This window comes from Aulonocara sp. 'chitande type north' Nkhata Bay, linkage group LG12 (assembly GCF_057382095.1).
Source record: "Aulonocara sp. 'chitande type north' Nkhata Bay isolate Kocher_YH1m ecotype deep benthic linkage group LG12, A_spYH_male_GT1.1, whole genome shotgun sequence".
NCBI classification, from domain to species: domain Eukaryota; kingdom Metazoa; phylum Chordata; class Actinopteri; order Cichliformes; family Cichlidae; genus Aulonocara; species Aulonocara sp. 'chitande type north' Nkhata Bay.
The window spans coordinates 7,809,203-7,835,735 of NC_141355.1; the positions used below are offsets into that span (position 1 = coordinate 7,809,203).

The 26,533-nt window shown below is 44.5% G+C and overlaps 1 protein-coding gene across 2 annotated transcripts in view; it reads left to right on the top strand.

Moving 5' to 3' along the window:
• The window catches only part of cux2b (cut-like homeobox 2b), a 98,017-nt gene that overhangs the window by 480 nt on the left and 71,004 nt on the right, over window positions 1–26,533 (top strand). The window contains exon 1 of one of the 2 annotated variants that reach the window (XM_086313420.1): window positions 81–768. The exons of the other annotated variant lie outside the window; for it this stretch is intronic. Within the exon in view, the coding sequence (XP_086169546.1) occupies window positions 760–768 (9 nt within the window). The 5' untranslated portion in view covers window positions 81–759. Of the gene's footprint in view, window positions 1–80; window positions 769–26,533 lie in introns of those variants that run through there. 2 annotated transcript variants of the gene reach the window in all.

Consider the following 26,533-nt stretch of genomic DNA (forward strand, 5'->3'; position numbering starts at 1 on the left):
CTCACCTTTCTCGCTTTATTTTTCAGCGGTATGCCTTGCTACTGTACTCCGGGTTGTGTTTGCTTGTTTTGGGCGGACGTGAAGCGAAAGGAAGCGCTGTTTGCATTGATAGTTATTAGAAATTGATCCCTCTCCTGCCTTTGTTCAGTTCAATCATTGATCAGCGGTGGAGCGACCGCGGAGCAGCACAGCCTTCTGTGCCACACCGATCTGGGATCAGCACCGCGGACAGCACTGATGTTTATGCATTAGCTTTTCTTCTTCTTCTTCTTCTTTTTTTTTTTTTTACTCATTATTGTCCGCGACGAGCACAGCCGTACTTACATGTACGGAAACTTTTAATGCGCCTCCGAATCGCTGTCCTTGGACGTAGGCTGTAACTTTTTCTCCCAGCTTAATGTTTTATGCGGTTTGTGTCGACGGTCGTTGCGTTGCTGCTGCACCTTTCAGCAGGCTACAGTGCATTTCTTTGAATTTTACATTTTCTGCTCCGAAGGATTTGCATGTCGGGAAGTTTTTAAGTGTGACGTGGAAAGTTAATTTAGTTATTTTGCTCGGACATTTTTATTATGATAAAATATTTAATGTGCGGACTAGTGTTTGGGCTGTATTGACACAGTAGACTACTGTTAGGCTACATTCACACAGCGTTTATTCGCGGTTCACAGACGACCTTTTTCTTTTTCTTTTAATTTTTAAAAATTTTTTTGGACTGTCATGTCGCTGGCACCAAAATGTTTGTGATTAATAGCGAGGAGAATGTGGCAGGTGAGCGGTTTGTTTGTATCACAGCCATAACATGTAGTCCCGTTAAATAGCATGTCAGCCTCCGTAGCCTTTGGCTACAGCTTGAGCCACTCAAACTCAAAGTTGGATTTATGAAGCACGGCGCTGACGGGCTCGTAGCTCGCTCCTGGTCCTGGAAGCAAACGTTGAAATAAGGTTGAGGAAAGCTAAACGCTGTTTTCAGTGTCCACTCCGCCCCCCACCCCTGCTCCTCTCCTCTCCCCCCTCTCTCTCTCCATCCTGAAGCCGCATAGGGCTGCTCGGCCGGGGGAAGCTGTGTAATTGTATTCCCCGCTAATGTTTGTAAATCAGCCTCGGCCGGCGCAAGGGCACCGTCTCTGCCGTTTGACTGATGTTCTGTAACATGAGAGATGACAGGGGCATGGCAGTCCGGCTCTGTCGGAAAAGCCTGCCGAGGAGCAGAAATCAGATCTTAGTGGCTCTCCGGTTGGTCGAGTGTTATTCCAGCTCCCGGCCGCTGGACACCTCTCACACATCCAGGCTGGGGATCCAGAGGGGCGAGGGAGCTATTGTTGTTGGCGGCTTCATGCAGCGTCCTCCCTGCTGGCTCTCACCATGTCACCACGGCACCAGATTTATGATAGACGTATACATGCAATATATATATATATTTATTATTATTAAATGCGTCTCAGTAGGCGAGGAGCTAAATGTAAAGTGCCCCTTAAGGATGCCCTCAGTCAGGAGTACTAATGTGGCGGTATATAATAAAAAATGGTAGCCCCCATTCGGTAACTGATGATAATAAGGCTTATAATAACCAGCTGTACAAGTTAAATTCATGGTACCTGTAGAAAAGTGTTAACTCATACTTGTTAATGAGGCACCCTTTGCTATAACGTAGTAAATCCCTTTCAGGACGTTTATTATCAGCTTATTAATAAATAACACCTCTAGTAGTGAATGCCTTGAAGGTAGATGGCATTTGAACTATAAGTATGTGGTGCATATTATAAACAATAAGCCAATCAGGTGGAAACAGGTCATTGTGTGCAAAGGCAGAAATACAGGTGTGTTAGACTGCAACTAAGCTGAGATCCATATGTTGCTACCTGTCTTGTATTTTAGTACCTGTGATAGGTGCACATTCACTTTCACTCATTAGAGTGTTAAAACTCATTGCACGCATGCATGTGATGAAAGTTGTGGCCGTGTTGAAAATTAATCTTTTCTTCTTCTATTCGTTTTTTTTAACCCCGAAACCTTTAATATTTTTCCACAAATTTGATCACATTATCCTGCAGAAAGCAGCTCCGGTAATGTAAAATCATTACAGCCGTTTCGCCATCTATTCCCATATAGAACCCGAGTTTTTGCTCTAGCAGAGTACAACTGCAAGCTATTTATTTGAACAGTTCACACTGGAACATTTATTTTCTCATTACAAGTTATTATATCAGTAAACCGAGTGTGCGTTTTTTTTTTTTTTCCAGTGTTTGTGCAGTGGATTTGTGCCTCTTGAGTTGCACAGGATGAATAATTCACCTGCAGGCTGATGAAAAGAGGGCAGGGAAAGTGCGAAGTGCTGAGGTGGAGTGACCTTGGTTCCTGCTGGCTGCAGGTCACCCGGCCGTTGCTGTGGTAATCATTCACACCAGCCAGATGGCATTTCCGTGGGCGAGCATGAAAAGGACGGGTCAGGGTCTGTCCTGCCAGGTCCTGCCAGGCTCAGAAGCAACTCTGGGCCAGTGTGGTACCTGAGGAGTAAGAGAGTGTTTTTGGATGGTCTGGCGATGAGAAGCCGTGGTGAAACCAGGTGGAAATGCAGCTTGATTACAGTCACGGTTTGTTTAGTTATCACACATAATGTTACCTTTAATTGCCCTTTGAGAAGTCGGAGAAAAGGCTATCGTCAAAGCAGACTTAAAAGGCCAATTAGATTTTCCTTCAGCAAACTTGGGCTCTGTGCCTTTACTACCAGTCACTGTAATCCCTCTGTTGAGCTTTTTTTTTTTTTTTTAGTAATGTCGCAACGCTGTGCTCATATGGTGAAATAATACTCTGCTTATTTGTTACCGTTTCTCAGCGTTGTTTCCAAAGTCTCTTGCATGAATCGAAGAGGCAGCGGGGTTTTAGATCAGGAACAAAAGCTTGTGATTGTACTACATTTAGCATGACTCAGTTGCTCTGGTGTCAGCTCTAATCCACACACAGAGACAACAGTATTGCCAAACAGTGAAATTGCTTTGCAGCCTGTGAGCCTGGCTGCCTCCGCTGCCAGCCTGCTCTGTGTGCTGTTTGCCAGTAGCTCCTCCACACACACACACACACACACACACACGCACGCACGCACGCACGCACGCACGCACGCACGCACACACACACACACACCCTGCAATCTCAAATTGGCTGTGAAAATCGGTCTCTGTCTCCCTTTCATTCATGCTTTCATATATTTGTTTGCAGATATTGTTAATGTCACATGCGTCACCATAATCTCATTTTAGTGGAGAGTAAGTCCAGAGCGCCTCAGATCTTGTTTTATTTATCATAATGGCTGTATCATTTTATTCACATACCGCGATTGATGTAAAAGGATTTGAAGCTGACCTCCACGGTGGCTGCTAAAAGTGCTCATTAGCTCATTTTTCAAGACTTGTCTTTCAAATCTTTGCAAGATTAAGTGCAAATGTAAAAGCCAGCTCACTTGTGCTCGCCTCTCATATAAACATTTCTTAACGCGGTTTTGTTATTCCCACTTCTGTAAATCGATGGGTGGGGCATGCCTGTCACGGTCCTCGGTATCCTTCAGCTTGCCCCTCTCTTCCTTTTGACAGTGACAACAAAGCAAATAAGAAAGAAGGGGAGCTTTTACACGACTATCTGGGGCAAATTGAGATGTGAAATCCAAGAGCCATAACCCCCGGTACATAAAACGGAGAGGAACATTAGAGAGCGAGAGGAGTGAAACAGACTTCAGCATTAAGCTGTTTAACCTCTCTGTGTAGCATTAGTGGTAGAGACTTCAAAGCAGATGCTTCAGCGTTGGAAGCAGAATGACAAATGGGTTTAGAGACAGCTACGGTGAGCATTCTCACAGGAAGACTAGGCCTGTCATTAATGTCAGCTTAATCACTTTGACCTTCCTTCAAGTAGATTTCCATACCTATCCAATCATTTTTGCCTTGCTTGGGCTCCTGTTTGCAGACTGTTTCTCTTTTTCTTGGTTGATAAGCCCTGGTGTGATGATGTTACTGTTTATGTAAACTTGAGATGTCCTGAAAGCTGTAAAATGAAAGGTTTGGATAATACCAGCTACAAACATAGTACCGTTCTCAAATAGCTCCTCCACGGAAATAAAGTGTTGTTGATTGTGATGTCCTTCGCAGTCTTTATAGCTTTGAGGAGAAAAATGACATCTGCAATCTATCTCTACTATTTTATGCCTCATAGTTTATCTCCGTCTTTTGGAAATCACGCATTTCATCATCCGTACGAAAGCGTTTAGTAGCAATGCGGTAGCGAAGCCTCCAGCCACTACTGGCAGCACTGAGTGCGTCGCTGCTCACAGCACTTAAGCAAGAAAAGAGATACTATGAAATTAATGATTCTTGTAGTCTAAACCATTCCAGTACTGATGCTAGCATGCTGTATGTATGTTAGTAGCATCAGTTTTTTTTCAATATGCCAGAAAATATTTCATATGTGCTGTTTATGCTCCATCCATCCATCCATCCATCCATCCATCCATCCATCCATCCATCCATCCATTCGCTTCCGCTTATCCTTTTTCAGGGTCATTGGGGGGGGCTGGAGCCCATCCCAGCTGTGTGTGTCTTAGGGCGAGAGGCAGGGTCCCTGGACAGGTTGCCAGTGTGTTGCAGGGCTAACACATGGACACAGACATCCATTCACACTCACATTCACTCCTGCATTCACACCTATGAGCAGTTTAGAGTCTCCAATTATGCTACAATCACAGGGAAAACAGTGGTTGAACACTGCAGCACAACCAGAATTATCGCGACCATAGCCAATGAACTTGTGATTTTTCTGTCTTTGAAATGCTTTGAAGATGGGAACCAGGTCTGTGAACACTTGCAGTCAGTTCCCATCTTGGCTGTTAAAATGGCATTACGAAGGAGTCGGTCTATTAGTTTGCAATTGAATTGGGTAAAAAAAATTTCTGGTGCAGGTAGAGTCTCTCTCGTGTCTTTTTTTGCACTTTTAGTAGTATTATGGCAGGTGTCAACCAGTGTTAAGGTGTACTACTTCCATTATGATGGTTATTGTTAACACTGGTCCCAGTATGTCATATGTAATGCTTTTGTTTTTGCATTTTCCAGCGTGCAAGTCAGCGTGCCTTCCTGGCTATTCTGGCCCACAATCCTTTGTGGTGAATGTGACGAAGTCATATATCCCAGTTGCATGTTTGCAGTCTTGTGAAACTTTCAACATGGAATAATAATTAGCTGGCTCCGGACTTCAAGTAGTCACAGACATAGATGACTTAAAAGTTCTATGTTTAAATAAACAGGCTCATTAATGCTAGTCTGTGTACACAGAGCTGTTCACAACCATTTAGTAACCAAATTAGTTGTCAGTCATATATAGTTTTACTGAAAAAAAAGACACACATTAAATTTTTTCATTGTTTTAATCTGATTGGTATTTCTTGCTTTCTCTGGCTGGACATGTTATTCGTGGTGAAGACGTCCACATCCGTGTGTCTGTGGTCGTGTTTTTGGTGCCATACTTTGACCAGTTTTGGAGATGATTTGTCTGTTTCAGGCGTGTTTGCTGGGAGTCATTTGTGAGGGCAGCTGCAGTACTGAAAGTAAAGAAGCGTTTTAAATAATGGATCTGAGGTTGCTCTGCTGGACAAACTATGTAATGACACTATTGTTAAATGACTTGTGCCAGATGTTTTTTTTTGCCTCAACCTCGCTTAGAGGATTGTCACAAATTTTATGAGGCGCCGCGCTCAGCGACTGAAATGCTGTGTGATGCAGAACTGTAGTATGGAGGTATGGTGGTCTAAGGTTGGGCTTAGAAAACACAATATTTCCCTGAGTGATTTGTAATTTTTTTAATGGATTTTTTATTGGAAGTATTTTCTACCAAAGAAAGGTTTGCTTTTATTCACTCAGGTTTTGAGTCTCTGATTCTTCCCTATCTCCAAGAATAGATACCACTAGAGGTAAGTGAGAAAGTGTGTGCGTGTGCACATGCGAGTGTGCGTGTGTGTTATGTGAGTAGACCCTTTTCAGTCACAGCAACAGAAATTGACATACCTCGCACATGATTTCATAGCACTGATCCCAAATTACTGTGGCTAATGACTACTAAGATTTTTTTCCATTTACCTGTGTTGTAATTTGCTACCTTCTTGAAGTTATGCATATTAGTTGTTTTCTCTCGTGTGGTATTGTGGGTAAAAACATAAAAAAAACCCACAGTACTTCCAATGTTTCAACAAGAACACCCCCTTGGTAGTTGACAGTGCTTCATAGCAAGAGACGCCAGATTTTTCATAGCAGTGTGTTCTTCATACTGCTGCCCCTAGGCTGGAGCAATTGTTTTGCAGGAGTAAATAACCAGCTTTAACAAAACTTCAGGGACACATTAGTGTGCTGGAGGATGGCTCCATGGCGGTAGGGCAGCCTCTTCTTCGCTCGCAGTGAGGCAGGCGGAAGCATCGCGAGGAGAGAGCTAATGGCTCATCGGCATTGGTATAAAGCTGTGTCCTCTCCCTGCTGACAGCCAGTCCCCTGCCCAGTAAGTCCATATTGAGCTGCGTTTCTCCACCGCGGCCTTGGCTTTATTTGTTTTGACTGTCTGACGCCACTGCAGACGTATTGAGCAGCAGTCCTTTCTTGTTCATTTTACTAGGCTTACAATGAATCCTGTTGCCCTCTCTCTCTCGCTCTCTCTGTGTCTCCATCTCTCTAAATAACGTGCCTCAGCTGTATTTGGGAGGGTTTCAGTTGCTGTAGTTTATTCCCCTATTGTCCATTTTGTCCTTCATGAAGGAAGAAAAAACACATTTTTGTTTTGTTTTTTAACCCTCCAAATGTGCAGCTGCCAGGTTTTCTGTGTTCTGATGCTGGTTGTCTGGTAACGTGGGTTTGCGTGGTGTGAAGGGTGCCCCTGAGCTCGGCGCGCACTCATGAGATCAATGCTTCACTAACCTTCTCCAGGTTGTCTTCGGGGATCTCAGCCACTCTCATTATGTGCCAGTGCTCAGAGTGTGTTTACCAGACTGGAGGAATACTAGTCTTACGCATGCCACCGATTTGTAAGGCCCATTTGTCCTCATTTAAGTGGGAAGAGAGAAGAACCACGAAAGACAGTCTTTTGAGTATTAAAGCAGCATTTGTTATTACTAAGCAGATGTGCTCTTATTTATCAAAATAACACAAAAGGTGTGTTATAGCAAAAGCAGATGGATCGGGCTTGTTGTGTTAGCCGGTCTCGTCTTTGTGCAGCTGCTACCCCCACACAGTTAATTACTCCCTTATTCATCTCCAACAATGGGAGGGGATGGAATAAATCTGAGCCGCGCACTCTGCCCGCTTCTTCCACCAGGAAGGTGCAGACCGGGACCCTAAAGCGAGCGAGCGGCTTCAAGAGGTACAGTTTATCATTTTTAATGGAGAGGAACAGGAAGTGGAGACGTGAAGCTCGGCTCTTGATTTATACGTCGCCTCAGTCGGGGGAGAGAAAAGAGCAGGTCTGCCTCCCTGTCCACACCTCTGGTTTGCTTCCACCAGAGTCATACCCCTGTGGTGTTCTCTGCTCCTCTTCAGCACCGCCAAAATACACTTGCACTTTGTCCGAGCCACTCTGGAGAAATGGGTAAACAGTGGGAGAATTTGCTTCACCTAACCATAAGATTGTTGGGAAAGGAGATTGCCCTTCTTTTCTTTTTTTTAATCACAAGTTATTAATATCGGCAATTATACAGGTTAACAAATGCATTTTTTTTTCTGGCGTGTGGGAGCTACCCAGAAATCACTTTCAATCTTTCCGCTGCTTCCTGCCTCTCACTTTCTCAAGCTTTGTTGTTCCCTGAAAAGCCCAGTGATGTCATGCTTCCATTGTCACCTGTTCATTTACTTTCGTGGAGGAGAGCATCGGGGTATTGATTAGGGTTTGCAACTGTGTTAGCAGCTCTGCCGGTGTGTAATATAGGCCTTGAGGCTATTCTGTCTTTCCCTTCAGTCTCACGAGTGCTTTCCAGACCTTGTAATCTTAATTAAATATGCAACTTTTGATCGCAACAGGGTCACTATTTTTGAATTTAAATGTGGTCACCCCCCCCACACGCACACACACCTCCTCGTCTGAGAATAAAGGCAGACATTTTGAATATTAATGACAAAAAATAGAGGAAAGAACAAAGAAGTGAATTGAGACTCGCTTTTTTCAATTTCCCTTGTTAGCCTCCTGCTGCATTCCCCCTATAGTTTTTTTTCCTCTTTTTTTTTCCAGATGAATTTTATGATATTTTCCTCCTACCCCTCACTCCCCCCACACTCTATCGTTCTCCCTCTTTCTCGCTCTCTCACTTCTCGGCAGTTTTCCCCAGACAGGTTCCACAGTGTTTTAGAGGGGATGGATTTAATTGCTCTGTGGGGATTGGTTGGCTGTGCCGGGCTCGGCTGTTTAATTAGTGTACCCTGCCGGAATTGGTTTAATGCTTCATGATCTTGAAATTGTCTGATTGTTCAGCCCTCTGGGGACTCTCACTGCCTACGTAGGCCAGCAGGTTTAGCTAAACATTGCTCCAGGCTTTTGCTGTATGCGGCAGGAGGAGCAGTATGCCTGAGGAACTGGAATGTGGCTAAGGTGGTGGTGGAGGAGGGACAAATCAGAGGACATGCATGTGAAGTGGACAGTCTTCTCATTCTCCTTCACTGCAGGAGGTCTGCACAGACCTCACAGGAATTTATATCTTTACATTACTTTCATCTCCGATTGACACTCTATGGAAATCATCCAATTGACTATTAATGCAGTACCAATATTTAGACTGCAATTCAGGCTTTCTGTATGATAAGCATATGATTTTTAGCTCTGGCCAAGCAAAATAATTGCTTTGCTCCTCTGTTTGCGCTCACAGTTTCTTGAAGAAGCTTTTTTTCTGCATGCTTTGGCAAGATTGTTTTAATGCAAGCCATTCTCTGCTGCGACAAGTCCATCAGGATCATCTCACATGGGTCTCTGAGTTATGTGCTTGGTCACCTTGAGTGAGGGGAGATGGTGGGAAATTACATTTGTGCAAATGGGCGCGGAGTGTGTCTGTGTCCCCTCGGTAGCCTTCTGCAGGATGCCCTTGGTTTGGCACAATCATGGCAGCGATGTTGACCTCAACAGTAATAGCGCTTGGCATCCTGAATAAGGGAAGAGCTTCTGCTGTGTGGCCATACAGTCAGGTACATATAGTACCCACTGAAGGCTAAACTCATTGCACTTCATCAGACTGATCGAGCCCACTCACTCAAAGAACTCAACCTTGAAGTGTATAAATCTCTAGTGGATGATAATAAGAATACCTTCCTCTGCCTCTCTGCCTGGACTTCATAATGTGTTTGTCCTCACAGTGAATGATGACTGAGTGCAAAAATGATTACTGTTTGTCTGAGAGCTTCCTCTATTAGGAATCTCCAGGTAGACGCCACACGGATCATATACTCGGCAGTTGTTGACTGGATCCTCCACGCTGCACCCAGGGGGTAATATCTTTCATTGGTCCTGCGTTTATTTTTTTTTTTACATCTTCCGAGGCATCGAGCGGATGCATACGATCACCATGGTGATGGAGCACATGGCAGCTGAGATGCTCCCAAATGAGTCGCACCCTGAGCGTCATCCCCTTTTCTCTCTGGGGGAGATGCCCTGATTACAGAGTGACTTTGTGTTAGAGTTGAGGGGCCTCTCCAGCTGTTGGCATTGTTTGTGCAATGATGATAAGGGTTAGCGAGTAATCAGAGTTGGGTTGTGCTGACAGTTGTTTGATCTCTCTGTTATGAACGTTGTTCAGCTACGTCTGTACATTTTATCCATTTGTGATAAATGCTACTCTTCATGCTTCCTTTTCATTTAGCACTAAATAACAGGAGGACTACCAGAACATAACATGAAGCCGAGTCATATCAGCGGGATTGGAGATATTCATTGTTCTCTGTTATTTTTAAAGGGACACCCTCAAGTCAATTGCGGATCATGGCCAAAGTCAACAACGCCGCTCCTTCATAAATAAGCCTCAAGACTTAATATTGCAGTGCTGGTTCTCCTTCAAAGATAAAAATATTATTGCATCCCACCCCCATTCCCCGCTGCCTTTTGGGCAGGGTGTGAGTCCAGCGTCCGTCTAGACGTGCGGCATCATTAACCTGCCGCGACCTCGGCCTCTGATGAATTCACTCTCACATCCCCTGAAGCCTAGCGTTAGCAGGCCTACTTGCATCCACTGGGAACTGGGGCTTCTCCAGGCTGGCCATTAGAGCCACTAGCCTCTACTGTCAGGCATTAATAGGCCAAGTGGCCGGAGCTTCTCTCAGACTGCTGAATAATTCAGACCGTCTGGTCCCTGTCTGGTCCCGGGGCGCAGGGGGAGGTGAAGTGGGGATCAGGGTGCACGGGGCTGCATGGAGGTGCACGGGTTAATAACAGGTCTCCCTCCCTGTGTCAGCAGCTGCTCAATCCCCCCCCTCTGCAACCCCCTCAACAAAAGCACCTAACCCCACCCCACGTATGAAGGAAACCTATTCAGTTGATTAGATTTTTCAAAATGGATCAATTTTTAATCAGTGGAGCATCTGACTATGGTCAATAGCATTGTCGCTGGGAAGACAGTTGTTGGACAGCCGTCTTTATTTACAGGAATGTTTGTTTTTTACACTATGTAGATGGGAAGGCAGGAAATGGCTTAGGCAGATCATTGCACCACTGCAGTCCTGGGCCTGTCCAGACAGAGGCCTGTAACAACAGCAACAACCAACATCCAGTGCTCTCTGATCAGACTCTTTGGAAGATCACATCGAATATGAATTCACATCAGAGCAGAAAGGTGGATTAGTCTAGTATCTTTTCCTGTGTGAAACATGGGTCTGTCCAAAGAGACATCTCTTACACATTTACATCTGCCTAAGTAGTGAGTAGGAGTGAAGAGCCAACAAACTAGCTGTAATACTGCCATCAAAATTTCATTGGGCTGTGGGGAGACCCTAACATGTTAAATAATGAGGAGCCCATAAACTTAATGTTCAGAACCTCTCTGCAACTGCTGACGATGTCTAGTTATGACTCGATATGTAGGGGGGGGCCAGATGGTGCAATATCTAATCCAATCAATAGTGTTCTCTGCTGACTGGATTAAATCAGTTAATCAAAGTTTAAATAATTATAAGCATAGTATGATTTTGTATGTACAGCCGTGTGCAAGTTCTAGACTAATCCATGGTCACAGAAGCTAAAAGACTGAGCAGGTGATGTGGCGTAGAAGGACAAAAGAAGACAGAAGGTAGTGATGGGAGAGGGAGGAAAACGCAAAACAAAGACGAAAATTCTAGCTACAAGGATAAAAAGACAATAGACTAAAATCAGAGGGAACATATTCTCTTCACAGTTCTAAACACTGACTGTAGGTAGAGTAAGCAGTGGAGTGGGTGGCTGGACAAAAACAGTAAGATTCCTAGGACGTAGCTCGGCAAGCAGTGACTAAATTCCATTTACAAAGGCTGACATTGAGGTTTGTCAGGTTGTTTTTTTCTATAGAAGAACTGCATTGTGCATATATACAAACAGATATAAATGCTATTTACAGATTGACAGACACAGAAGGTGAAATATCTTTCTGCTTTTACATGATAACATGGCACTGTGCCACGTGCACAGTAGTTTCACAACATACTGGCATCATTGCGTGTCGAATCGGTGGTATTATGAGATACTGACATAACGTGGCATACGCTGGCATGATATTATCCTCTAATTTGTATCACAGTGTAATGACATGGGCATCATTGCAGTGACCCTTTGGCGTAATGATATCACACTCACATAATGACTTACCGCTGTACTGACATAATGACATTTTGGCTTATTTACATATTTGTATATTGAGCATATCGTGACATAATGACATTTTGACATATTGACCATATCATGATGTAATGATGTTGCTGTCATTGCACTGGCCTCCACAGGGATCTGGGTCCCACTGCTTTGCTGGCATATTGACTGTGATATATGACATAAGGACACACCGAATGGCATATTGACTTATTCAAAATATTGGCAAATGGCACTGGCATGACTTGGTGACATGCCTGCCTTATTACCAAGATGGTGTTAGTGTGGCTTGTTGGCATTATGGCAATGCAACACTGGCACATAGTTGTATAAGTACACATTGACATACGGTTGCTTAAAACCAGCGCTCTGATGCTTCCTTGCGTCGTAATATTTGTGCACCACCATGCAGCCCTGAATTGCCAGGCTGTTCCTTAATGTCAGCGTAGAAATAGGGCTGTGCGATATGACCAAAATCTCATACCCCGATATAAGAATTCTATCGTCCCAATAACGACATAAATCACAAAAATGTAACATTTTCTGTAAATTATGTGAATCTCGGGCAGCTCGACTTGCGGGAAGTGTTTCCAGCTGCGCGTCATGTAGCTGGAGTGTTTTAACAGATGCATGAAACGATACATTTTTAGACATAAGTTGTAAAGGCCGCCGTTTTCTTTGTGAGTATTTATTACACGGCGTGCTGCGGGGAAAAGCCTGTTCTAACGTTTGAGTCTAAGTTTTATTTTTTAGCACCTGGCGGCTCTTTTTTACTTCTCATCTGTAAATAATCTGCTCTTTCACGTGATTCAGTTTATTTTGAAAAGTCTCAACAGGATCTTGAGCTTTATTGTGAAATGTTTATGTGGAACATAAGCGGACACGCGATGGTGTTACCGTCCTTGTTGCTAATGACAACACATAAAAACAGGCGCTTGTCCATCCTTAGTGTGGTTATATTAAATATAAGAGAAAGAGAGAACTTTAATACATTAATATAGCCACTACAGTAACCATCAAAACGATGAGAAAATATTGCCGTAAACAGTTTATTTTGCGACACCACGAAACAAACAATAGCATAAAATGAAACGATAGACGTTTTTATATCGTCATCCGATATATATCGTTATATCGAACAGCCCTACGTAGAAATGTTTCTGACTTTATATATTTTTAATGGAGAGCAGAACCAAGAGTAACCTGACGTTTCTACATTACCCTGCCCTGGATATAATCAACTTGGGTTACAGTTACTTGTTACAGCTTTATTTTTGCTTTATATTTTTGATGCTCCAGTTTCCATTCGATGGATGAAACACTCGGGATAACAAGAGTCCTAATCAGATGGTGTAACTAGTGAGAAAGGCTCTTGCAGAGCTTAGACTTGACATAAAACCCCCTGTCCTCCATCTAATCTTCCCTCTTAAACATCAAACTTATGCAAAAAGAAGCAATGCTCTCTGTAAGAAGTACTTATTTTTTGCTCACTAATGAAAATGTTTTGAATCTCTTTGGTGCACCGCCAATGGCGTTGTTTTCCTTCTTTGCTCTCTGATTATAGAACTGTATAAACTGGGCGAGATTTTGAATTCTTAGTTGATTGCATGCCTGTAGCCATGCACTTTCTCTGCTTTCCTCTCTAGACCTATTTCTACTGATAGCCTTTTTTTTCCCTGGTACAGAGAGATGTAGTGCACTTTATATGCAGTTATGCTGAATAGGTGCTGATGTATGTTGAAAACAGTTTTGCAGGTGCCTTGTCAAAATGTGCAGTGGATAGGCAGTAACACAATTCTGTTTAATATGCTATCAATCACCCGGTAGATTCCCATTTGTACATACAGCATTATGAGTCTGCCTCTCCCCAGACTGTCATGACATTGCTGGTGTTTAGCTGCTCTCATGTCCTCTAACAGTCTGTCCCTATTGTCTGTTTGTCTGTTTAATATGCGAAGGTGGTCATTCAGGGAGTCGTTTTGGAACAGTGTAAACGAAATCGGCAACAATGATTAGCTGGCGCTGCAGAGGAAGTGTCCGTCTTTGTGCGAGTGCATTTTGAGACCATCAGGCCTCCCTCAGGTCATCTCGCTGCTGCTCTCTCAGCCTCGTGGAAGACACTCTAGGAAAAAACCCAAACAGCTCTAGAGTAAATACACTGTAAATGGAGTTACTTAATGGGAGATTTTGCATGCTTAATTGCAAGTATGGATTGAAGGTCCATTAAAAGACATCAGTGTCTCGGAGTCCAGCATACAGTTTGAATATACTTGAGATGGATTGATCCATTGACTTCCTTTTCTATCTGAGAGGAGTAATTACAGGCAAAGAGTACTTAATATTTTTCAATACTTTTCTGAATTTGAAAAACAAGAAATAAACCTTTGTTATTGTCCAGGCAGTCCAGTTTCTGATGCGGGAACTTTATTTTTTTTGTTTTGTTTGTTTGTTCAGTGTATGCAAGCATGCTTCAGGGTGGCACCGTAGAAGTCCAGAGGGAAATATCAGGCTTATTTATTGGAGCCTTTTTAGCCCCAGCTCAATAGCAGCAGTCTGATGGCTGGGGTACAGAGGGACTATCTGGCAGAGGAGGAAGTGGGGGAGGAGCTGGGCTTGGCGTCAGCCCCACTGACAAGCTCTTATTTACCGTTCAGATCTATGACTCATTTTATGTACCTAATCGTAAAGCACAGAGATTTATCGGTGGTAACGGGACAGTGGGGGAACACCCCAGGAGACTGCCAGATTCAGCCCCACACTACCTGCTACCCTGGCTTCAGGTTCAGTCTACCTGACCCAACATCTTCTGGGAAAAGGAAGATGAGGAAGTCAATAATTCTGTCAGGTATGGACAGCTGATAGCACATCTAATAAAAAAAGAGGGTCATAAAAATTGGATGCCTAATGGATGACTCTGTGAGGATTAATAACAGCTTATTGGTCAGGTGCAGTGACCTCTTGCAGAGCTAACAATGCATTGGCCAACTGGGCTATCGCTGCAAGCAGCACAGCAGTAGATGACCCGACCAATAAACAGTAAGGAAGATTATGAGAATTATATGACTCATACTATTTCTGATACCTGCTGTATTCCCTTATGTTTTTTTTCCTGGTTTGTGAAGTGCATTTGAATTTTGTTGGTTTATAAATAATGCATTAACTTCTGGGAGGAAAAAACCCCCTAAAGGTTGACATCCTCACTTACCATCATATTTTCTCATGTCTGCCACTCCAGAAATGGCAAACGGGGAGGCGGGGGGGCAAAAACAAGAAGGTATTGTAATACTGCCTTTGTTCTGACAGGAGCGCTCTTAGAGCCTATTTTATATTCCTGCTGAAAATTAAAATTAAACTTTCATTGTTGTGCATGCTGTTTAATCCAATAACGATCTGATGTAACAAACTGCCGTAATATCTCTCAGCATACTTAATCGGAGCGGACTTAGCCCTGTCACTTTATATTAACCTCTGCTGCAACAAGAGAAGGGCTTCACTAATCTGCCATTGTTGGGTTTGGCAGTGTGTAGCTGGTGCAAAACAGATTTGGCAGTCAGCGCAAAAAGTAAAGGCTTTATAATGACAGTGGGGCCTCTCTGCTATTTGGGCTAATAATGTCAAAATCTAATAATGCTGTGGCCCTTGGAATTAGATGGGAGGTGAAATGGGTGGGAATGGAGGTAATGTGGAAAAGGATTTCGGTGGGGATCGGGTTTGGCCTCCCCACCTCCTCTCGTTATGTCGTTCGCTTTTAAAATGGCAAATTAGGAAGCAATTTAATCCCTAATGACCTTTTAAATTCTCCCAGTGTGGGTCTGCGCATGTGTTTGTCTTGTTGTCGATTTAAAATGTATGGTTGTGAAGAGGACGGCTGAAAGAGCGTACTGTCCTGACACATGACAACATAGTTGGATGCAATTGTGTTAACAGGATATTAGATTCGCCAGGAAGCATCCGAGCAAAGGGACCTCAAGAGTCTCGGCTAACGCGGTGATCTCACAGTGCTCAGCAAGGCGGCATCTGCAGCGTCATCAAAGCGCTCGACTCCTGTGTTTCCCCCCTGAATGCAGCCTTGTAACCAAAAACAAAAAGCTGATTGGATGCTTTCCCAGCCTCCCCTCATCCCCTCTGCTGTGGATGAGGTCTCAGCCCGGGAGATAAAATAACAGTTATTTCTCATGTGCTATGCCATTTTGTCAGTTTGACTGTTCCACTTATTCAGTGTTTTTTGACTTGCTGAGCTTGAGGGGATGTGAGTGCCATTTCGCAGCTAGATCTGAGTTGTGTTGATTGAATTAGACAAAGTCGGAAGATAATTAAGAACCGCAAGGCACTGCAAAACTGTCTGCTTCCAAACTGGTGAAAATGAGACGCTGCCACATCAATGAGCTAGCTGGCTCTGCTTGATGTCAGTGGTGGGTTATATCAGTTGACACCCTTACCTCCTAGTGCTGGAGCCAGTTTCCCTCCTTTTCCCTTTAATGTTTCTCCAAATATGATTAATCACAAGCCGTTAAAACCGTTGCTTCTGACAGCGCACCACGTTTGCACAGCTTTGTTTGTTTCTTTCACGCTAGTAATATGATCCTCAGCTGCCAAGTGTGGTTTTATGGCATAAACACAACCCCAAAGAGGTGTGTCTGGGAGTCAAATGGGAACAGCAGCAACATCTCTTAGACTTAAATCACTTAGTCACTTTAAGTGTTTGCAGTCGCGTTTGAGAATTTTAAGGAACTTTTGGACATTGATCTCTTGATATCTCGCAATAATCAGATTAAATAATTGTACTGGCAGCGAGATTGCTAGCTTCTATTTTTCATGGCACCTACTGTAATTTTAATAAAGTGTTTTTACTGCTTAAACATGAAGGTACTGTAAAGTGTATTATAGTCATATTTATCTATATTTACAATTTGGCACCGATGTCTCTTGTCTACTTTGAACTATAACAAGCTTTTGTTTTGTTTCCACAAGACACTCCTTACACTCCAAGGTTATGGGAACTCTGCCGAATGCCACATTTTACCAAACGCAGCCATGACTTCTAGTCTAAACTTAAAATAAACTTTAACAGTATTTTTGGTCATGCAAAAAAACTCCCACAAACAAATAAGCCAAAACAATCAATGATTTGAATGTAGACATGGACATTATGGCATCATTAAAAGAAGTATTGTAGTTTATTGTAAAAGCACTGCATGTTACAGTTCACTGGTCCATCTGCACGGTGAAAAAGCAAATCTGTATTTTTTTGACAGATGTTACTTTTTCACAAAGTCATTTAAGAAATGGGGAGCGGAGGGGTCAAACAGCTGGATCTGTCTGGTAATGTGCTGGCAGCTCATGTGCAGTCAGGCACCTCTCAGCCTTTCAGTTTCAGCCGTTGTATTTTTCACCCCGTTTTTATGGATGCCGGCCAAGTCGTGCTTCTCTTTCATTTCCATTGGCGGATAGGTAATGTAGCTGTGAGGTTAATGTTGAGAATCATATAGCTCAGGCACAATAAAACTGACACCGCGAGACCCTAAAGAAGTATGTTTATAGTAGCGCGTAGAGTCTGCTTTTGTTTGTGTGAGGTTGAATGCGGAGAAGGATCGGGATTGTTCCGAGGCCTCCCCAAAGGGTCTGGACTGCATGCGAGGAGGGTGGGAGCGCAGTGGAACACGGGGTGTCAAAGGCTAATTTTCAAAGCCCCTCACGGGCGCTCATCTCTCACTGTGAAGTGGCAAGCGTGGCAAGTGGCTTGCATGTTGTCATGGATACTAAAGCATGGGACCCCAGAGATGGGGAGCGGGGGACGAATGGCTGCCCTGTCTATAGGATTCCTGTCAACTCTGGCCTGATAGATGGCATTGACGGATCATTTTTCATACTGTAATTGTTCTTAGCAAACACAGAATACCCTCTAGTATAAACAGTGGTGTGCCGGCGGGCTAATAAAGTGGGAAAATGGAAAGGGATTCACTGATCCACAGCCTCTTTCAGTTTAAGAGACAATGCCTCTGTTGTCCAGGCGAGGCTTTCTGATTAGAGCTGTGAAGGCTGAGGAAAAAGCCCGGCCGAGAGAATAAAACAAGGCAATCATAAAGCAAACGGCAGTCACTTCTCTGTATCGATGTGGCTAGGCGGGGGTGAAGTCTGTGAGAAGTGTTGACAGCTGAAGGAACAACAGGAGTAGGTCTAGGAGTGATTCGTTTTCTCCCCCCTCTCTATTTGGCCAGTGAAACGGTGAGGGAGAATGCTTGTCCAAGATAACAAATACAGCACAAGTGCAGATGCATAGCAGGGACTGGGAGCTCTATCTGCCAAGCTCTGAGATAGCCAAGCGCCTGAGCTGGGTGCAAATGACTCTGGGTACAAAGGTACTATTTGTTCACCCTTGTTTTTGTATGGGGCCCCGTGTCTCTGCTATTACTATTGGGATTGACCCAGTGCCATCTTGGAATGCTCTTCCTGTGCACGGGGCTGCCGAGGTATGTAAGGGACATGACCTGGGACTTATGATGTCAACTGGAATCAGCGGAGCTCCGATCCAGCTTTCATTAGTTGTGATTCTTTAAGAAATCCCTTCAGAGGTGCAGATTAATGGTGATGGCGGAGAGCCAGGGCACCAGCTGGACACAATACTTTGGAATTCTCACCAGAGCAGAGGGTGTAATGTACCCATCATATCCTGGGTGATTAAAATTTTAGCAAATTACATCAAACTTTTGAGATGCCCACACTTTTGCTCACTCATTTGCTCTCTTCATAGCTATTGAGGGAGCCTGTTTATCTCTCGCCGCCGCTTCATAGTCCAGCTGTAAGCGTTTTTGTTGGGGTTTTTTTTTTAATGCAGGAGGAGGTCGGTAGGTGGATGATTCGTTGACTAATGTGTGTGTTGGAGGGGGACCTGCAGATGTTGTGTGGTGAGGCGAGCAGTCCTGGCACTCCTCGTGGAGCACCTCGCCCTTCTGACTGCACTGTGACACGCCGTGACGCCCGAAACACTTTAGGCTGACCCGGCCGCTCACCTCCTGCCTGATGGACAGATTAAAGGACCATTAAACATAATTACTGTTTCAGTTGGAGAGGCCAACTCATCCTGTCAGAAATGGTTACAAATTGCTTTACCTCTGCTCCCCCCCGCACGGCTCTTAAATTCTGAATTTCATTACATTTGTCTACTTTCTTGCCATCAACAAGTTCGGGCTTTGAAAGCAGAAATGGGTTTAGCGCGGAGAATTGAATAGGCAAATGGTGATTAATGGAAGGGTTTGAGAAATGTATTTTTGGAGCTTGCTTTGTAAAGGTTTTTCAGCTTCTGTGGCTCTAAGCCAATCAAAACGAGCGTGATGGCTGTGGAGAGGAGTGTGACAGGTAGTTGATGTGATCTGGAGTGGAGCGGTGTGAGTGTGTGGTCTGCTGCGCTGTCTGTCTGATTATGTAAAATGTGGTGAGGTGGTGTAACGTTGGCTGGCTGTTGCAGTGGTTTTTGCCAGCTTCACAGGGCCTGTTGCCAGTTTTACATGAGAATGTGCAGCAGTGCCTCGTAATGCTCTCTCTGCTCTCGGTATCCATAAGAAAACCCACACTGCCGCCCTAGGGAAATTGGTCGATACCATCATCCCAGCTGGAGGCCCAGGCGGCAGACAGAGTTTCCCCATTTTTTTAATTTTTTTATTTTTTTTAAAAAAAACATCAACACTGATGTTTACTATGAGATCTTCCTCTACTGTAACCTGCCCCTCTTGCGCCCCTTCTCTTCCTCATTTAGCTGATTATTACACCCATGGTGAGAACAAACAGTTTCCTTACTTAATAATTCACATCACTTTCATCTGATACTCAGTTACCATGGGCAATTTAGTAGTTGAATAATTTTGTGAAAAATTCATTTATTATCGCTGTGCGTTATGAATCTGCAGAGACAGAGAGTGGAGTAGTGGAGGATTTTAAATTGCGTCTGTGGAGCGAGAGATCCGAGGGTAGGTAATGTGTTCTAATGTTCTCAGCCATATGCATTGTTTTCAGGGCTCATCGGTTTTACATCGATTCCCACTGAAGTGTTTAATTGCATCATGAATATGATCTAATTCTGTCCTTTTCACTGAAACTGGAGCACTCTCTGTAAATGATGTACGGCCTTGACAGCACCACATCAGGATGTATTTTATATGGAATGTAAATTATAGTGTTAAATTAGCCTGGAAAGATAACTAGCTGGCACGGGGGAATGGACTCAACAGTTTAATTTAGTGTCAAAAGGCCGTGAAGGGATAAATCACCTCTCTCTCCCCTCTCTGCTGTGCCATATTAGGCTTTAATCATTCTCTTTTCTTGTAATATCACTTGTTTCTCACTGCTGCCTAAGGAGTTCTTGAGAACTACACTGCATTTCTTGCAGCATCAGTCGGCTGCTTACAAATGCTTCAATTTGAGCATATAGAAGACAAAGCTTGCATCTTTCACTTTCACAGTTTTTCCCCCCCCCTACTTGAAATACAAGCAATTTAGCTTTCCCCTGAAGATCCCAAATGGCTCCTAAAGACCTAAACTAGCTCTCTTTACTCGTAGCAGCATCTTTTTGTCACGTGAGAAAGTACTCAGTTGTAATCTATAGGGCCTGAAAAATTAGGCCAGCACGGAACTGCTGGAAACCGCAGTCCCTGGAGTGGCCACTGGAGGCTGCCTCCAAAACCGAGCCAGTCCCCACAGTCTCTTAAATTAAAATGCCCATATTAACAGCATTAGATGGTGTGTTTATAGCCTAGTACAAAAACTTGCTTTGGTCTCCATGGGTAGTTTCCTGCTTCAGCTGTACTATGGGTGATTTGGTATGCTTTCTGGTAGAGAAAGTCACTGGTTTGAGTCCAGCTGGAGATGCAAATCACCTTTGGGGTTGAACCAGGAAGGACATCTGGCATAAACCTGCCAAACCAAACATCTGGAGCTACCCCTGTGGCAAGCATTTGTTTCCATTTGGGTCCTGGTAAAGCTAAAGTTGGGGTTCTTGCTGCTTTGATTTGATTTTAAGTCACCCAGACATAAGCAGCTATAGCTCCCAGAGGTCTGCTGGGCATCACCTCCACTACAGTGAGTTGATTTGGTGCCTTTTGGAGTATTCTTAACCTCCTAAGACCCGAACTCTTTCATGGCATGCATTTTCACTTTCTCTTTGCTATTTGGGCTGATTGGGCCCTGATGAGTGTAAAAACAAAGAATTACCTGATTTTTTTTTTTTTTTTTTTACCTGATTTTTGTTTCTGAGAAAAATAAGATCCACGTAAGAGGACATTCGTTTTAAATTTCGATAGAATAGTGGCAGTATAATGTCCTCATAAGTGGATGTCAGGCCCTTGTAGAGCACAATTTAGTATTTTGGTCTAGACAACCCAAAATGTGATGTCCACATATGTGGATGCGAGGTCCTAGGAGGTTAATGTACATATCTGACAAATCTTTTTTTTTTTTTTATACTTTTTTTTTCTTAGTTGCCAGGCTGTTTATATATGTGTATTGAATCCTTGGAGCTTGCTAGCCTTAGCCAATAACTTACACTACATCATAAAAAACAACAACATTATAGCCAGCACTAAAAACCTAACTTTGAGACTATAAAATGCAGAATCCAGAAACCAATGGGTGATGTCAAGGTGTCTAGGTCCATCTTTTATATTCTTCTATGGAACAGACAAAAGAAGGTTAGGAGTGTAAGGCGTCACTGCGTAGGTGGGGGTATTCTTAAACAGATAAAAGCTGTTAGGAGATAGACTTGGGCTTTATAACAAGGATCTCCCCCCGTTTCCTGTCCTCAAGGCTGGAGTGTTTGTCTGAGTGGCCTTCGCTATTATCCAGAGCTACCCTCCATAGGCCGCTGTGCCTGGGAGCAGCCCTCTTGCAGCCCGGCCCTATCTACTATGATTGTGTCCTTGACAACAACTACAAGAATCCACCTGGCCAAGATCTGGGTTTTAATGTGAGAACTCGTTTGGCTTTGTGTTCCCAGAGCCCTCATTGTGAATTGACATTCACTTTAATTCACTTCTTACCCACTTGATGGGGATGGGTACATAGATGGAGGAAGACGGGCTCAAGGAAGAGCTGAATTGGTACCTCAGGTGATTCAAATTCCTATATCTTTAAAAAAAACAAAACGTGGTGAGTCACAGACATCCTATAAACCAACTACTGCTCACTCAGGGTACCTCCTCACACTTTGAATTCCTCTCAGTATACCGCTGAATCTGACAACTCTCTGGAGAAAAGAGCCCTTAAATTATCAAGTGGGGCTCTAGTTGTTTTCCTTGTTGTTTTCAACTCCTAAAAGGAGGGGGTAGGGTGGGCTTTGGGGATGAATTGGTATGTTAAATGAGCTATGGGAGGTCTGCTGAGTTTTTTTTTTTTTTTGAGTAGGGGGGAGTTCAGTCAGATGAGAATTGCTGCGTTGGGTGTTTGAGGCAGCTGTGTGAAGTCATTTTCCGGGAGTGCAAGCGGGAGAGAGGTGCGGATTAGGCAGCGCCTCTGAGCCGGAACAAGTCTGTCTGGGAAGGGATGAAGGCTACAAACCATAGATCTAATTCCCTCTCACGCTGCTAGACAGCAGAGACACTCACACATAGCCAGTGTGAATTAGGCCCATTTGCTCCCCTCACTCTGAAGCGAGCGAACACGGGGAGCAGACAGGGAGAAGTTGACATACTCCTCACATCCTGCCCTCGCTCCCACCCCCCCGCGCTGCTTCCAGCCCACCTCCAAAAGCTGTCTCCAGCTCACGCTCGTTTTTTTTTGTTTTGTTTTTTTTATTGTTTCTTGTGCTGCAGGTCTTTATTATTGCTGACATTAACATGAACACAGTGCAAAAACAGGCTCCAGTGTAATCCTGTGAGAGGGGGTGGAAAAAGGGCATTCCACTGGCAGTGCAGAAAATGTTTGCACCTGTGGCCACATTGATCGCGTGCTTGAAACTCCAATGCTCTGAAGTTCATGTCTTTTTAATGTGTGTAATGCCTCGCCTCAGGTCATGCGATTGCCCCGAGGTTACGGAAGGTCCACGAGGCTGCGTGCGGTGGTGGATTAGCTGTCCTCCTTCCTCCCTGCCTACCTTGATAAACATGGCACCCTCTCTTTGGCTCTGCGTGCACGGAGCCAAACCTAGTGCCCTCTCGTCCACACACAAAAACCTGACCCCAGAGCTCAGATCAATGCAGCTGACCCAGATACACTGTCCCCCTGTCTCTTTGTGATTGGACATACAGTGGTTTGCTTGTGGGTCAGAGGCAGCAGGGGAAGTTACAATTCAGAGCTGAATGCTATCCACCATGTAAAGCAGGCACACAGTGGTCTTGAGGCTGTTTGAATTTCACCCAAAGTGTGAGCAGTATTTCTGTTTTTTCTTGCAATTCCACCGGCATGGAAAAACACGGGTGGCTTTAGTTATTAAGCTTTTGTTTAAGAGCTTTGCTAGTTGTGAAGAAAGATGGAGATGTTGGTGTAAGAGGCTCCCCCTACCCCCCGTCCTCTCCCTGTTGTGCTTGTCTCTCCCATCACAGCCCTCTCCACCCTGCGTGCCCAGTAATGAGTTGTATTACATGCTCTGTGGTGGGCATGTCTTGTGTTAGGGGCCTGTATTCAATCTTTGTACTGTGAATGCAGGGGAAGGCTCTTTGTGTGTCTTTGAGATGCGCTGAATTGAGACGGTGTGCACCGAGTGAAGCTGATGAGGAGAGAGCGAGTCCTGAGAGGAACATGTGGATGCCTGGCAGGCAGCGAAACGCTCTTGTATGTTTGTGCGCGCTTGTGCGTAGACGCCGTGTTTACGCCGTGTGCGTTCGCCGTGTGCGTTCGCTTTTGGAGGGGCGGATTTCAAGGAAGTGTGCTGCTGAGCTGGATGCGAGTTGAATTAGTCTTAGTAATTCAGTTTACTTATCCCCACATTTTCAAATGGCACGCCAAGAGGTAGTGTATATTATATGAATGAAAATCTACTCCAGTCGGCTCATTCATCACTTGAGCCTCTCATTGTAACCCGCTCTGTGGACTGGCGAGGGGCCTAGCTATGGGCTAAGTGATTTTTATGAGGGAGCATCATGGGGCTCAGGTCTTATTCCTTTTTGTAGGAATGCATTTTCTACTTAGATGGCAACAAACTGCATTTGCACTTAAAACATATTCTGTAATCTTCTGTTATTTTACATACAAATTGCATCCTGGGCGATGCATTCATCATTGCTCATATCCAGCCCACTCTTAAATGAAAAATGTATCTGAGATGAATAATGGATCCTTCCATAGTATAATTTTATGTTTCTTGAATATACTCGAGAGTTCCTCCTCTGCTATATCCTCTAAATTTTTCTGCCTTGCCTGGATGAAGTTTTAGATATGAAGAAAAATTACTTATTTACCGTGGTTATTGTTTACCTGAGAAAATTTTACAATATGAATCCTCTTCAGTACAGATAATATGTGGAGTATGGCGTCGAAGGAAGAAAAAAAAGCACTCTGCCGTTGTACAACTCCAGGATACTTCATATTTGAACGGCAGTCAGTCACGATCGTGTAGCGTCTTAAATGTTTAGTGTGTGGAACTCTCGGTCGGGAGATGATGGGGTTTGTAGACAGCTAGCGTACACGGCTGCTGATGTAGTGGCAGTGTGGTGGGGTTTCCTCTTGGGGGGGCTATGGGTGGGCAGCCGTGTGTGAAGCTGGGAGAATTGAGGTTGAGTAGCCGAGCCCTCTGTCTTTATCTCTAATTACATGGTGAGTCTTGGGGAGATTGGGCAGCACTGTAAAGCCCCGGCAGATAGCTTTGCGGTACCCTCCCCCTGGCTGTTACAGCGCAGGATCTAGGGGTGTGAAGCAGAACCAGGTCTGGTGGGGCCCTAATGCCCCCACAGATTTTCTCTCTGGGGAGCCCCGGGCGTTCTTTCCTCTCCATGGCAGCGCCGCAGTCTGCCGCATTCCAACCTGCCGCTCGGGGAGAAGCACACCGAGGCTCCGGGAGCCCACTCTGTCGTGCTCTACTTGCTCCTGTCGGTTTTTTGTCGTCCCCGAAGTTTCGCAGCTCGTCCTGGGAGACGTCTTGACACAGAGTTGCAGATGGGAGGCACTGGACCGAGGCAGCTGGTGTCACAATGTGGATTGGAATTCACAGTTGGGATAAAATATGAAACAAATATGTCATTACACATATGTTTTCCACTGTTTGTTCACCCAGCTGTTTCCTAGCTCAGCTCCCCCCACTCCCCCTTGCCTTGCCATATAAACCTGGGTAGGGCTGACTACTAATAATCCATGATTTGTCCCATTGTGCCCCATTTATTTTATTTTTTCCCCCCAGTTACTTATGAGCATTATCCTCTGTAGCTGTCACTTTGGTCTGCTCAAAAGAGCTGTGCCTGCTGGAATTTAATGTTTACACTTGTTTTTGATGATACGAGGCGACGCCATCAAAAGACGGCAGAGAACATACTTCACTACAAATGAAGGCAGAATAATTCCCAGTCAGTTAAGTGTCCTTTGATTCTTTTGCAAGTTTAATCTGCAGAAATCAATAAAAGGATGCACGTTGGGCCTGGGAGTCAACAGCAGCCGTGTTTGATGGGTAAACGGACAGCCAAATGGATGATGCGGGGGAGCATTCATCTTTCTTTAGGCAAATTGGGCTGCTAGGTCCCGACTAATTGATTGATCGCATGGACTTGCTGATACAATCAAAGCCTGGCCTGATTTATGGCGATAAATCGATTGATTAATAAGGTTTTCTGGGATGGGTTTGGTCCGTGATGGTGGCGAGAAGCAGGGGCGGAGGGGGAAGACACCTCCGAGCCACACATCCGTCTTGGAGCCATCAGCCGTGTTGGTTTAGTGTGGTAATAAGAGAGGCCCGGATCTCCCAGCTGACATTTACAAAGAGCCGCTTGGCTATGACCCACTCCCTAGATTAACCTCCACTTGTTCTCATAAGTATCCCTGATATTAAAAGATGGGAAGCAGCATCAGGCGGCGGCGGAGGGGGGCAAAAAAAAGAAAAAGAAGTGTGACTTTTTTCAGTGCACCGTTTGCATACATCATTAGGGAGAACAACAAAAATCAATTGCACATTCCAGAATAAATAAAAACAAATATCTTGAGCGGGCCCTCTTGTTGACTCATTCCAGATTACATTTAGTCGGCTGTTTAAACGCTGATTTACAGCAAGATGGAGTCCATTCCCCGCACTCGCCTGCCTGTCTGCCTGCCTGTTCAGAATATGAAATGGAAGTTAAACACTGTGAATCTCCAGCGTGAGGAGGAGGGCTCTGGACGTGTGGGCAGTGTAGCATCAAATAGATTGTGTTTCCTCCCGTGTAAACGCCTAATGTGTGCCGAGCGCTCTGACACAGATGAATGTAAGGAATTTGCTGTAAAGACTTTACGGCCCTTTTGAGAGACATGGCTGGAAACCGGCAGCGTGGAACCTCCTCCACGCCCCCCTGAGCACATGTCCGCACAACACGCGCACGTTGGCGAGCGCTTGCACTTGCACTTGCACACGTGGCGAGGCGCACGGCCCTCCGAGGAGAGAGGCTACATCAAACTGGCAAAGCTGGTGCAGGCATCAGGGATGCTTTTTATTTGCTTTGGGTCAGATGTGGTGGCCCTGACGATGTGATGAGAATCATCCCACAGACCTGCTCGACGCTGTGCGCCGTATTAAGGCAGGAAACAATCTCCTGACCGAGCTTAT